This window comes from Aspergillus affinis, assembly GCF_023601865.1.
Source record: "Aspergillus affinis strain CMG 70 chromosome Unknown NODE_212_length_32630_cov_84_808159, whole genome shotgun sequence".
Taxonomy (NCBI): Eukaryota; Fungi; Ascomycota; class Eurotiomycetes; order Eurotiales; family Aspergillaceae; genus Aspergillus; species Aspergillus affinis.
Window position 1 is genome coordinate 18,737 of NW_026515993.1, and position 13,894 is coordinate 32,630.

At 50.2% G+C, this 13,894-nt stretch overlaps 5 protein-coding genes across 5 annotated transcripts; 3 read left to right on the forward strand and 2 right to left on the reverse strand.

The window, feature by feature from the left end:
• Positions 1–1,618: 1,618 nt before the first annotated feature.
• KD926_004459 (uncharacterized protein) lies at positions 1,619–3,002 on the reverse strand (the record flags this gene model as incomplete). Its single annotated transcript, XM_053095164.1, has 6 exons — positions 1,619–1,896; positions 1,951–2,033; positions 2,096–2,472; positions 2,552–2,643; positions 2,712–2,748; positions 2,850–3,002. 6 exons carry the CDS (start codon positions 3,000–3,002, stop codon positions 1,619–1,621), a joined length of 1,020 nt encoding a protein of 339 aa, XP_052950145.1.
• Positions 3,003–4,343: 1,341 nt separating this feature from the next.
• KD926_004460 (FAD-binding domain-containing protein) lies at positions 4,344–6,173 on the forward strand (the record flags this gene model as incomplete). The annotated part of the gene is made up of 4 exons (XM_053095165.1): positions 4,344–4,552; positions 4,623–4,869; positions 4,930–5,987; positions 6,047–6,173. 4 exons carry the CDS (start codon positions 4,344–4,346, stop codon positions 6,171–6,173), a joined length of 1,641 nt encoding a protein of 546 aa, XP_052950146.1.
• A 151-nt stretch (positions 6,174–6,324) lies between these two features.
• On the reverse strand, positions 6,325–7,215 carry KD926_004461 (NAD(P)-binding protein; the record flags this gene model as incomplete). Its single annotated transcript, XM_053095166.1, has 2 exons — positions 6,325–7,034; positions 7,185–7,215. The coding sequence occupies 2 exons, from the start codon at positions 7,213–7,215 to the stop codon at positions 6,325–6,327; spliced, it is 741 nt and encodes a 246-aa protein (XP_052950147.1).
• Positions 7,216–7,686: 471 nt separating this feature from the next.
• Positions 7,687–9,387, forward strand: KD926_004462 (GMC family oxidoreductase; the record flags this gene model as incomplete). Its single annotated transcript, XM_053095167.1, has 1 exon — positions 7,687–9,387. One exon carries the CDS (start codon positions 7,687–7,689, stop codon positions 9,385–9,387), a length of 1,701 nt encoding a protein of 566 aa, XP_052950148.1.
• Positions 9,388–11,627: 2,240 nt separating this feature from the next.
• On the forward strand, positions 11,628–12,755 carry KD926_004463 (class I SAM-dependent methyltransferase; the record flags this gene model as incomplete). The annotated part of the gene is made up of 1 exon (XM_053095168.1): positions 11,628–12,755. One exon carries the CDS (start codon positions 11,628–11,630, stop codon positions 12,753–12,755), a length of 1,128 nt encoding a protein of 375 aa, XP_052950149.1.
• Between the last annotated feature and the right edge of the window lie 1,139 nt (positions 12,756–13,894).

Consider the following 13,894-nt stretch of genomic DNA (forward strand, 5'->3'; position numbering starts at 1 on the left):
CCAAATAGCAATATATTGAACCCACACATCAATCTGAATTCACATTAGACCTAGGTATAGATCTAAACCGACAAGTAGCTCAACAATCGTACCCCAATTCATGAATCTCATTCAATAGATAATGATCATATGTAAAACAACCTTCCAAAATCCTACCTGTTCATCCACCAGAAAAAGCCCGTATATATACTGTACAACTCTACCAAAACTTCAAACTCGTTGACCTCATCGCCAACTTGGTGTTCACCATGCAAACCACAGTATCCATTTACCTCCTTCATCAAAAAAGGAAGAGAGAGTGTGTGTGTGAGAGAGAGAGAGAAATGGGTGAATGTAAAAAATAAAAATAAAAGAAATGTACCACCCGCTCTAGGATTCGACTGGATCTCCGTAACAATACGGTTAAGAATAGTGAGGTGTGCTACCATTGCACAAAGCGGGCTAGTTTACATAGTGGAGAACAACCAGGAGGTATCTGCCTGTTATTGGTGAGTCTGCCTGAGGCCTTGCCCATCTAGTTAGGTACCTTCCGAGCAGGTAAGAGAACATGCTCCAATATAGTTACTCCTACAAATTGATTGGCTTCATATTTTCGGTTCCCATCCTTCACCAGATCAAGCCGATTTCTGACGTCGAGTTTCACGACATCGCTCACATTGACTTCCCCGAAATTCCCAGCGTCTAACGTCCGTCCTCCACTTGGTCATGATTGTTTCGTGATTTAACATATCTTTACCTGGCGGCGTTACGAATCCCCTTTCAAGACTACACAAAAAAAAAGTGCTCTACTTCTCCCGCAAGCAAAAGCTAATAAAAAAAGATGTTCTCTCTATCTAAGCCTCTTCGTTTGCTGTCTATCCTGTTCCCCAAACAGCTCCCACCATCCGTCTCACTCAGGTCATTCTCGCAATCAAGCATACCAAACCGGTCATAAAAAGCTACATATTCCCAGCCCTGTAAGCACTCAACAAAGAAATCAAGACGATCGGCACCACTGTTCTTAATGAAACCGGCCTAGACCCTGGTATCGACCACCTCTATGCCGTGAAACCAATCGACGAGGTCCAGGATCACCTACGCTGCATTTCGTCCGGAGTACATACGTCTGCCAACATCGAAGGATTCGAGTCCCCATCCTAACTACCCTATCCGCGCGAAAGACAGGATTGAAAACGTTGCATACCCCGCAGCGTAGATTGCATTTCGCCATTCCTACCTTTTCTGATTGTTATCAGCTTTTTGACTAATCAAAGGGTGGGCGTTTAGATATTTCGAGTTTGAGACAAGGTCTTGGAGTGGTTTTTATATGTAGAGAATTTATTTTTTGTATGCATAAATTTATATAAATATTTACATTAGCTATGTGAAATCGTCTGGACGGCGTATCTGAAGAAATAAAAGAAAGGAAAAGGAGTATTTACAGCGAGTGGCAAAGGAGTAAGGATATCTGAAGTAAACAATCATTTCAAAACAAAACAAACAGGGAAATAGAAACAAAAGAAAAAAAATATTAAGAACCGGGGGAAGCCAAAAGCCAGGAATGTGATAAAACGTTCGTCGTCTTTCTAACCCAAAACGCCAATGTTGATTCTCCTCTTCCGTTTCTTGGAGACTATTCTCATGTAGACCTTACATCTTCACGAGTACTCGACGCATCGGGATGTTTGACGAGATTAATCGTGTCCAGCTCATTGAAATTATCTGAGTTCGGCTGCTGGTGTCGTCCCGATCGGCCGGTGTGGCCGGAGTAGTCGTACGTGGGGTAGGATTTGGAGCCGTAGCTGATGGGGGTCCCTCTGATGAGGAGCCAGATAGGGCGGAGGGTGGGGAGACAGGCGAGGATGACTCCGAGGGACATTTCGATGTTGGTCCAGAGGAAGACGGGGGAGGTGTAATCTGTTTCTTCTGTTAGTTCTTGTTAATAGCTACAGGGAGTGAGCAGGGACGTACAAGTCGCATCTAAGTAGTGGTCTAGGAAGGTTTGGCCGATGTGGATATACATAGCGAGACGGGTGATGCTGATTGCGACAACACTGGATTTTAATCAGCATTCGATGAAAAATATCCGAGATCAAAGGAGGGATTTGGAACGTACGTAGTGCCCATAACAAACATGCCTGCGACAGCCAACTTCTGCTTCCACGGTAACTGCAACTTCAGGACCAGCGGCAGGGGCAGGATAAGGATGATGATGTCGACAAAGACATCGGTAACACATGATGAATACCACATGGCCACGCTATTGATGCACTTGTTTCCGTAGAACGCCTCGACGAGCGGCGTGATCGGATAGCACGTGAAAAGATTTGCGAAGAAGAAAGAGATCGTCCATGCGAACACCACCACCAACATGACCATCGATGTAGGTTGGAACCATCCCGAGATAGCGAAAATGCTGCGAAATAGAACAAGGAGCGATGCTTTGGTGAAGCCTAGCCCGATGACTGCAAGCATCTGACTGGCGAATTTGCACTGCGCGAGGAGATGTCCGTCAGCGTCTAGTTTTTGCTTGCGATCTGTCTTCTCTTTCTCCTGGTTGGTCTCAACGCACCTTCTCGTATGTCAGGAACCGCGGGTCGTCTAGAATCGGTTGACCGTCTGGGCCGAGGGTTTGATGCTGTCCGAGCTGTCCATGAATCGCGCCTATAAGGAATCTCCGTCAGCGCAAGATCCATGGGCGAGAGAAATACAACTTGGTCGGGAGCAAGTACCTATTAACTGCGTGATAGAACATCCGATGGAAAAGGCCTGCATGATATCAAGTCTTGTTAGAATGCACCATGACCCAGTATTATCGCGGGGGTCTCTATCCCCTGCACAGCATCACCCATGCAGCAAAGTCCACTTACCAGTGCCACTAGAATGAACAAGTCGTCCCATTGTAGCGCTTTGCGCGACAGCCACTTTGCCCAGAACCGCAGGGCGACAAAGATGCACGGGAGAATCAAGAAGGTGATTCCCAGAGCAACCATCTGCTCCTTGGAGTAGGAGTCAACCGCCATACTGGCTGCGAGAGATCGGAACAGATGTCCAACGGGGTGAAATCGACATTGACGCAGTAGTTCGCAGGATATGCGAGGAGATGATCAGTGAGACTTGGTGAGATAATCCGCCATATAGGTACGGAGTAGGACATTGCGACCGCCATGTCCGCCATACTCGTCAGAGGCAGACTGTGGCAGGGAGTGCTGCAGCAGGGAAAGTTAGTGCTCACCCAGTCTTTGCAGACTGTTTCTAGGCTGAGGATGGGGGCAACGGGGCAACTGACTGCGGGGGCGGTACAGTAAAGTACAGTATGGTATACTTCCATACTTACTGCCTGGCAGCCTGCACGATACGGTTACGGGCGGCATCCTCCGGGCCGGCGTGGGGTCCAACCCTAAACTATGGAGAGTGAAGGACAGTTTTTGACATCCTCGAGTACTTCGGCCGAGCAAAAAAAGGAATTATTTCATCATCTCACGGAGAGTGATAGAAAAGGGTTCGTAAAAGAGTCACAGATCGGACCTACAAGGTATGGATGTACATGCATAGATACCAGACTGACGATCCTATACGAGGTATCGTGTATACACCGATAGTGTATTAAGAATCATACAATCAATTTTGGCCCCTAAAGCATGCGGTATATGAGTTGTATTGACTTGAGCATTAATAAAGACACGAGTGGGACTTTCAATCCTGACAATCAATCAGGATTCCAGCTCAATCGAACCGAATGCAAGCTGCAGAAAAGCAGTGGCTCCCCAGGCCAGCCGGGCCTGTGCAAAAAACCCTCTTTCAACCGTGCCAGGCGAGCGGGCCTACGTGACATCGGGGTGCTAGCGTCATTGTCGGGTCCACTCCGGATAAGCAAGCGCCCTTCCCGGTAGGGATCGACGTGTAGGGGGCTATGAAAGGCTAACTAATTAATTTATATGGTGTGGTTTGCAGGGATCTGTGCTTGTGCAGGATCCTTCTACGGACCACGGAAAACGGAGTGGACCGTGCAATTGTCAATTGCTTTCACTAGTTATCAAGGAGGCAATTTAATGCGACTCACCAACCGGGCTGGCACCATGCACCATGTGATGCCTTGCACCAACTCCCTCGTGCAGTCGACTTGGCCCCAATTTCGCTAGGCTAGCCCCCTGCTTCCGGAGTACACCGTACTCAGTAGGTGGCCGGAATATCCCCTGCTAGCTAGTTGTATTCCTGTGCCAGGGCCTCCCGTCCCTCGTGGAATGTCGATCTCAGCACTTATGCAAACACCTGTAGCCGCTGGTGAACAAGGGAGCCAACATGAGTTATCAATCATGTTTCTAGAATAAGAAAAGAAGGGCCCCAGAATAAGATGTCAATTCATGTATCTCTTCAACACCACAAGGCAACGGTCTAGATCGGTTTTGGTTCTCGGGGCACGAAATGGCTCGATCACTGCCCATGCCCCCATTCGCTACCGTGAGGTAGTAGTGCGGACTAATCTCCATAGCAATGCTATTATTAAGGACACCATGGATGAAATCTCCGCTCAGGGAACTAAGACAGTAGTCCGAATTATCCGCAGAACCTGGTACGAGGGTGCCTATATATTAAGCCCTTCAGCGGAAGTCTTACCATGAAACTTCCGTTGCTTAGTGCAGGCAATCCTCCTTCCGTGTTATTACATTGACCATGCGTTGGCTCACTTTGCTTCTGCCTCTCTTCGGCGGCCTCGAGGTCTCCGCCTTGTCGTCGCAAACTGTCACCAAGGAGCTCGGACCCGATCTGTCCACCTCGGCCTCCATTACTGATGGCGACTCCCCCAAGTACATCCGCTGGAGCAATTATGCTCCCCCCAGTCCCGGAGTCATCGTGAATGTAGCGAGCGAGGACGATGTGGCCGCAACAGTAAGTTGCAATTCTTATTTTCTAATATTCACTATTTGCTAACTGCGAATACTACGACAGGTGAAATACGCCACCTCGAATAATATCCCCTTCCTGGCCCAGAACGGAGGCCACGGGTGGGCGAAATGGGACTTCGGAGACGACGGAATTCTCATCAACATCAAGGACCTGAACTCGGTCGAATTCAATGACAACAAGACGCAAGTCACCATTGGAGGTGGCGTGGGAATTGAGGAAGTTGTCGCCGTTGCGGCCAAGCAAGACGTGCTCGTTCCGACCGGCAACTGCCCCTGTGTCGGCACTATGGGCGCCATTCTCGGCGGAGGATATGGCAATCTGCTTGGTGTCCATGGTTTCGGTGTGGACAATGTTCTCTCGCTCAACGTGGTTCTGGCAGACGGAACCCAGAAGACCGTCACCTCCAAGGACGAGGACCTATTCTGGGCGCTTCGTGGCGCCGGACCCAACTTCGCTATTATCACCTCCGCGACCCTGAAGTCGTACCCCAACGAAGAACAGACCGCATGGTTTGGTCAACTCATCTACACCGAGGATAAGCTGGAGAAGGTCATCAACGCTCTCAACGATGTCACCTTGGAGCCGAAGATGAACGTGTTCCTCTACTACATGGCCTCCAGCGGTACCCCGTCCGTTGTCATCACCCCGTTCTACTACGGCTCCGAGGAGGAGGGACGTGCTGCATTCAAGGCCTTCCTCGACATTGGCCCTACCAACGACACCACTAGTGAGCTGCAGTACGCCCACTGGACAGACGCCTCGCAGGACTTCTGCACCAAGGGTGGATACAAGCCCTCGTTCACCGCTGGTCTCGCCCAAATGGACGCCACCACCTGGAGAGAGATCTGGGATGAGTGGATCACCTGGCTGGAAAATGACGGCACCAGCAACAGTCTGGTCATGATGGAGGCTTACTCTCTTGAGAAGGCCCGCTCGTTGTCCGAGTCCTCGTCTTCGTTCGCCTGGAGAAACGATGTCAACTTCAATGCTATTGTCATTCCGTGGTACTCTGACGCCAGCTTGGAGACGAAGGCGCTGGCTTTCGGAACGAAGCTACGTGACTTGTGGCGGACGACGGATGGACTTGATTCTCCTGCTGCGTAAGTATTTTTCTATCCCATGATCATTCCATAACCTGAGGCTAACTTGACACTTGCAGGTATATTAACTTCGCTCATGGAGACGAGAGCTTGGCAGAGCTCTATGGCGAGAATGTCGACCGACTGAAGAGCATCAAGGCCAAGGTGGACCCCAAGAATGCCTTCAGTCACTGGTTCGACCTGTAAGCTTATCATCAATTGCCAGCATTCTTTCAATCATGTATATATACTATCTAGAGATGAATACTACATCCAATGAACTGGACTGTCAGCCAGTCTCTGTATATCCAATCAAAACGAGCCCTCATAGTTAAATCGTAGCCATCATCTGTCGCCTTTACCACACAACAACACCCTTCGGACCATGAACGCGACCCCGCTGATCATCTTTATCTCCCCTCGCAACCGCCGCGATAAACTCCGCTCCCTCATGAGGCTCCATAGCGCCCATCTTCCTGAAGGCCTCAGGGTCGTTACCAATTTCCGTTGCGCAGAACCCGGGATCCGCGCCTAGGACCTTGATATCGGAAAGTTTCATATGATACTGGACCATCATCATATTGAGAGCCGTCTTGGTGATCCGATACTCCGAGGCATAGGTGCCACCATGCGGCGAGTTCGGGTTCAAGTTATGCTCCAGAGATCCCATAGAGGAGCTCACAAACACTAGACGAGGGTCCTTAGACTTCCTGAGCACCGGTAACAAGGCCTCCGTCAAACTCGCGGCGCCGACCACGTTCGTAGCCAGCGAGTCGCGCAGGGTGTCCCGCACTGGCTCACGGTTCAGGAAATAGATGCCGGCATTGTTGACGAGGACGTCGATGCGGTCGTATTTCGACTCGATGTGAGCTTTTGCGGCATCGACAGATTTGTCGTCGGCCACGTCCAGCTCGATGGTCGACACCGTGCCCTTGTTTCCGGGGAGCGCCCGAAGCGTGTCGGCGGCCTTGTCGGCCTTGGTTAGGCTCCGGCTGCTGATGATGATGTGGTAGTTGTCGGACAAGAGTAGGTTCTTGGCTGTTTCGTAGCCGAGACCCTGGTTTGCGCCTGGGATATAGTTAGCCTTGGCTTTTTATAGATCTCGTACGGATTTGGGTATAGACAAGGCTGAGTGGGATTTTGCTTTTTTTTTCTCTTTTCCCGCTTTTCCCGATCTCTTTTGGGCTCGGATTAGCAGAAACATCAAGAACTACGTACCCGAGATCAATACAATTGTCGGCGAGGCCATTGTTGCGCAATTGACTCTTTTCTTCACGGTCTGAGATGTGGCGTAGGATAGAAGCAGCCACTCATGCAATCTTCGAAATTTGAGTGGTGCGAAACTGCCGGCTTAAAGCCTTAAGGCCTTCAGGCCGCCCATGCTCATGTAAGCTCAGGCACTGCGCTGCGGGGTAACTTTGACCCTCCCACCGTTTGTGGTCTGACCAACTGACCAACAAGTCTTCATTGGTAATCATGCTTTAGCCTAACTACAAGAATGCGGTTCTGCTTTTTAGGATCAACGAGGGCCAGCTGAGGATCTTCCTCCAAGCACCGACAGACCGCACCCGACTGAGGTGGACGGGAGCCATAGTGTCAATTGAGACCTAGAACAGCGATCGACATATTTGACTTGACACGATCGCATCAGTTGGTTTTCACCAAACTTGAACTGGAAATATTTCTACCACACAGCCTCAGGCATAGCATTGTGTCCATCATGGCGTCCGAAGCAGACTACATCATTGCAGGAGGAGGTTTGGCCGGGTGTGTAGTCGCCTCGCGCCTCAAGCAGCACAACCCAGCCCTCAAAGTCCTTATCCTCGAAGCGGGAAGTGACCCCTCGAGCAACCCGAACACTGAATCATTTCCGGGCCTTTTCTCCCTCCTTGGCTCAGAACTTGACTGGTCGTATCCCACCGTGCCCCAGACGAACACCGTCGGTCGGTCTCACGAGGTCCATGCTGGAAAGGCCCTAGGTGGAGGCAGTGTGATCAACTTCGGCGGATGGACTCGCGGGGATGCGGCCGACTATGACCAATGGGCTAGAATGGTAGGAGATCAGCGGTGGAGCTATGGGGGACTGCTGTCATTTTTTCGCAAGTCCGAAACGTTCTTCGATCCTAAGGCAGATCCCAAACACCATGGATTCGATGGGCCCATCCGCGTGACAGCAGTGTCTGCAAGTGATGAGAGGCGCAAGTATCCGCTTCGAGAGCCGATCAAAGATGCTTTTACGGAGATTGGCGTCCCGTTCAATCCTGATGGATGCTCGGGCAATCTGGCGGGGATTTCGGAATATCTGGAGACCTGGAAGGATGGAAGGCGCCAAGCAGCTCATCAAGCGTATAGCCTCGAGGGTGTGGAGGTCCTTACTGAAGCCATCGTTCACCGGGTGGAGTTTGCGGAAAGCGATCCTAGCGGAAAGAAGATCGCTTCAGCGGTTCTTCTTACGGATGGTCGCCGTTTTACAGCTCGGAAAGAGGTTATTTTGGCTACCGGCGCCTTGCGTACTCCCCAGATCTTGATGCTTTCTGGGGTTGGGCCCGCCGAAACGTTGTCTCAGCATGGCGTTCCAACTGTGATCGACGCACCGGAAGTTGGTAAGAGCCTTACGGATCATTTCGCGCTGTTCCAGCTATACAAATTGCGAAATCCGGAGCGCGGTCTCGCATTGGGAAGCCCGCTTCTCTCAGACCCAGCATTCATGAAGGGGTTTCCCGCAGACTGGACCATCAATCAGGATATGCCAGCCCATATCCTAGAATCGGCGGTACGCAACGATGATGCCAGGTTTGGTACAACGACCGACCCATCTCTTTTGGCTCCCGGCCGGCCTCTAGTCGAGACATTGGTTGTTTACGCCCCTGCCGGCATCCCCGACGTACCCGTGGATGGCAGCTTCATCGTGACCTCCGTTATGTTGCTAGGTTCAACATCCCGAGGAACCGTTAGCATTAGCTCGTCATCGCCTACGGACAATCCCATGGTGGACTCTAATTACTTTGACACGGAGGCTGACCGAGTCACTCTTATTCACGGGGTACGTCGCACATTACAAGCGTTGCTGGATACAACTGCACTAAAGGATTACATCGAGGCCGAGGTGCCCCCGCCCGGAATGCCCGCCTTATCCCCCCAATCTTCCGATGCTGAGCTCGAGGCGCGTATCAGGGCCGCCGGAGTTGCTCACTATCATCCGTCCGGCACAACCGCGATGGGCAAAGTCGTGGATTCAGACCTCCGCGTTTACGGGGCCGAAAACCTTCGGGTTGTCGACGCCAGCGTTTTCCCGGTGAGCATCGGTGGTCATCCGCAGGCGACCTTGTATGCAGTTGCAGAACAAGCAGCAGAGATTATCCTCCAGGACCGACTACAGGCAATCGCCTTGAATACCGAAGACAGATACAGTATGGAGTAGTACAGTATGGAAATCTATTTGGTGCGAAGTTCAATTAATTTTGTCTTAAATTGAAACGGCCCCTGCTTCCTTGGTCCCTTGGCTCTACATAATTCAATGTTACCACTTACGATTAACCGTTATGCCGTACGAGTATGAACAATTTCTTGGCTTAGTTGAAACAATCTCCTGCCTGGACAGTCAATTTATGGATGACACTAATGCAGCACCAATCCTTCACAAAATGGCACCCTAACGCCATTCACGCCACCACAAACTAGTGAGTAATCATTCTTGGGTTCATAAATTGCAAGGTTCTGAGAATTATACTCTACTTTACCGACAGCGAACTAAAATCTCACCCTCCTAGTGAAGTCAGAACTCAGTTTCCTGGGTTATAAGCCTAACGTACACCGTATGTACTTAGTACGGTTAGTTGCATGGCGTTAGTTACCTTAGTGTTTGGGGATGCTTCCGCCAAGGCCCCGCCGGCTATCTTAGCGCTCTTGGACCGGAGAGGGCCGCAATATACTTGTTTGGGTAATTTTGATAGGTCGGCTCGTTCGGTTGGAGGGGACTAAGTGCTCTCCGTGGTCTGTACTCTGGCGTTACTCTGGAGAACAAGGACAGTAGAGTGGAGTATCTTTACATGGTAAACGGGGACAGATATGGCCCTCAATTCTTGTTCACTACGGAGTTGGCCGGATCTACTGACTACTGACTCCTGAGGAAGGTGACATTAGTGGTTTATGCCCTTTATGATTGTGTCAATCATATGAACATTGCCGATTGCGGATTGAGCAATTGAGCAATTGAGCAATTATTATCTTCTTCCGATGTGTGTAATTTCTACGCCGTGAGGCTGACGAGAATGATCAGCCTTGCGGTTTGCCCATACTGAACACATGCCGCATACAAATCCTGAGGCTCGATAATCGTGAATTCTAAAAACTAAAATTTATTACACATATGTCTAGGTGACATTACGCCAGACTTTCGGCTATTTTGACTTTCAGAATTTGGGTGTAGCATACCATGTCTTGTTCGGAATGTGGCAATCTCGCAATAGTAGGTGGCAATTTTGTAGTAAATTTCGGATTTGGGGGCGAAGCGTGAAGTGCTAGGGAAACTTTCCTTCGCTTCCGGATAGTATGCATATTAGGTATTCGGCCAGAAAATGCAACATTGCTTCTCCTCTTACACGTAATGGCTGTGTAAGCTTTTGACTTCGCATGCACGTATGAGTTACTAGATATCCATGCTCCCCGGTGGATCCAGCCTCAGTCAACTCTCCAAGCTCGCGTATCTGGTAGACGGTACTCATGTTAATAACCATACAATATACCGTTACTTGGGGACATGCTCTGTAGATTATCAGCCTCATATCTCAACGGTAGGCAACATAGCATATGACACATGATGCAGGAACATTTGGGATCTTGTGTTATTCCTTAAAATATGTTGAAGTATACTCATCGGTTGGTTAAGCAAGGTCTTGCCTAACACAGTCCAGATAGTGGAACTCGTATTTACGTCTAGTAAGATACAACATAACTTATTTTCTTTTGCTTTCTTAATCTGCCACTGTTTCTCATAATTAACCGTAGATCCGACGTATACAAGGATTAAGACACCTATACCTACATTTTGATATTATGTCGACACCCGCGGTCGTCTTTGCGATACGAGCCGATACCACTCACTTTAGAACACTGCCGTCGGGTATTGTCACATACTAGGTCTTACCGAACGAGACTAGAACAAAACGGCTCCACCTTTCTGCAGATGGTCCCCAACTTGATATTAAATGGCGCCGTGGAAGGTATTCACTATGTGCAATCAAGTCACTCCTATCCCCTCACGTTGTAAATATTTCTTTCCAAGCGGAGACGAACTGGCGTTTTCCATCCAGTCAGCCCCCAAGCCACATCTCCGTCAAATCAGCGAGATTGGCGCATTGTCCAATCGCGATGAGAGCGTGAAGCGAATGCCTCTGCCTATCCCCATATCAAGCAAGATTCACAACAGAAGCGACTCGGAGCCGAGGAGTAGCGGTCAAAGAGGAGCCAAGCAGCTGTCACCTTGAGAGTCGCCAATCCTACTTTATCGCCGGGTGCTCCTCGTGTAACTCTACCGATCACATGTTCGTTTAGCGCATCGATTATCGCCAGATATGAGCTTAAGTGAGTGATCTTGCCTTGCATCTGCACTGTGATTTCACCTGCAGGTCTCTCCTTCTCTACTATACAATACCCCTCACAATGGTTCTAACCATGGCATCTTCCCTCCGAAGCAGTTCCCTGCACTTCGGGCGTTCAATCGCTCGTGCTCCCATCCGTCATGTCTCTCCAATCCCTCGATTCCACAGAAACATCAGCGCCGGGACGTCTCGTCTCCATCCTGACTCCAAAGAAGACGACTCAACCAACGTGTGGAAGCTGACGCAAGAGGACCAAGCCCGTTACTGGCAAGGATACCTCTCCACGCGGCCCAAATACACCGACTCCTTCTACAACCTCATCTACAACTACCACGCCTCCCAATCCAAGACGCCCTCGTTCGACGTCGCACACGACGTCGGTGCCGGACCGGGACAGGTCGCGGTGAAACTGGCGGAGAAATACAAGCACGTCGTCGTGAGCGATAACAATGAGAACCACGTCGACTATGCGCGCTACGCACTCTCGAAGACCGACATCCCCGCTGAGCGATTCTCCTACGACGTCGCGCTCGGCGAGGAGCTCGGTGTCCAGTATCCGGCCAACTCGGCGGACCTGGTTGTCTGTGCGCTGATGTTCCCGCTTATGGATACCGCGACGGCGCTGCAGAGCTTCCGTACTGTGCTGAAGCCGAACGGCACCCTGGCCGTGTGGTTCTACGGGCGTGCGCATTTCTCGGAGCCCGAGTACGCTGAGATCTGTCAGCCGGTGCTGGACGCTATCATCAACCACCACTTCGGCGGCGTCATCAAGGGCGGTGGGCCTGAGCATACGGCGGGGTGGAAACGTGCCGCTGACGGCATTGCGAGTTGGTTGGATTACATCCCCTTTGCGCAGGAGGAGTGGAAATCTGTGCAGCGACACAAGTGGAACACGGAGTGGACGCAGCTGGGATTCTTTGGTCAGGATGCGTGCAATTTCCCCGTGGAGCCGGTCAGTGAGGTCAAGGAGGGGGAGGTTACCATTGAGAAACAAGATCGGGATCTCTGGAAGAAGGATTGGAATCTGGCGCAGCTGCGTCAGTTCGTCCAGCATATCTTCCCGTTTAACGGGACGGATGAGGAGCCGGTTAAGCCGTTGTGGGCAGAGTTGGAGAAGAAGATGGGCGGGGCGCAGGCTCAGCGGACGTTCTCGTGGCCGGTTGTTCTGGTTTTAGCTTCGAAGAAATGAGGTGGAAGTTAGATAGAAGTATACGATTACATGCCATTGAGAATATATAGGGATGATATAGAGAGCTAATTGAATTATACCCGAATATTAACTTCTTGATGGGACTCTTGTCGGGTCCCAACTGCCGCTGATCAGCTGCAGAACCAAAGCGAAGCAGCAAACAAGGCGAACAATGTATCTAGAAAGCTCAACTTTGAACCAGCGTGCCCAGGAAACAGAATTGCACACAAACTGTCAGTCCACATATGATAGTATCGTCATAGAAAGTCAGATCACTGTTCCAATTAGCCCAAACACAACTTTTCCACTTCGTTCGCAGATGTATACCTCCCGTCGATTCACGTTGTCACTTTACATTCTTTTTGCAGCTGCACTCAGCTCACATTAACATCAAAGCCGGGGAGTCTATATGTCCGATTAGAAAATTGGCGGATGTACCACTTCATAGTGATATTTTTCGGGCATATACCCTATACAAATGTATATTCTCCCCTCCCCACTGTTCGGCATCATTCTATACATCCCTGCATCACTAGTGTTACAACTACATGTAGCTTTGGTTCGTCATAGTTTGCGAGGAGGTACATGCAGCAATGCTTAGCACAAATCTTTTCTTGTGCCCAGCTATTAAGGTTTCTTCGAAATCTCTTACTCTGTTTCAGCCCTAATTTATGTCAGCATTCGTTAACTAGGTAGGTCCCAAAGTAACATTTCACTAAAACCTCATCAGGAAATTGGGCTATGGGCTGTTTGTCCCCTCAAGTTGACACAATCTTCGTAGGTATACAACATATTTCTACTCTAGAAAGCGAAAAGCTGAATTGAATCCAGATATGGTCTGGTTCGACTCGAACAAGACCTGTAGCTAGTGACATATTATGGTCTAGGAGGAGATTATGAATGAACCGGTGTTGTGTATATAAGCTTGCGATGAGGCGGAACATCAAAATCAGCACCCAAGGAAAACACGTCTTTTTCACGCGTCAATCGACTGATAGGAGCCCCTGGCACCTATAGACCACCATGGAGGCACAAAATCTCTGTGGTGGTGGTATATTGCACGCGGGGGGGGGGGGGGGGGGGGGGGGGGGGGGGGGGGGGGGGGGGGGGGGGGGGGGGGGGGGGGGGGGGGGGGGGGG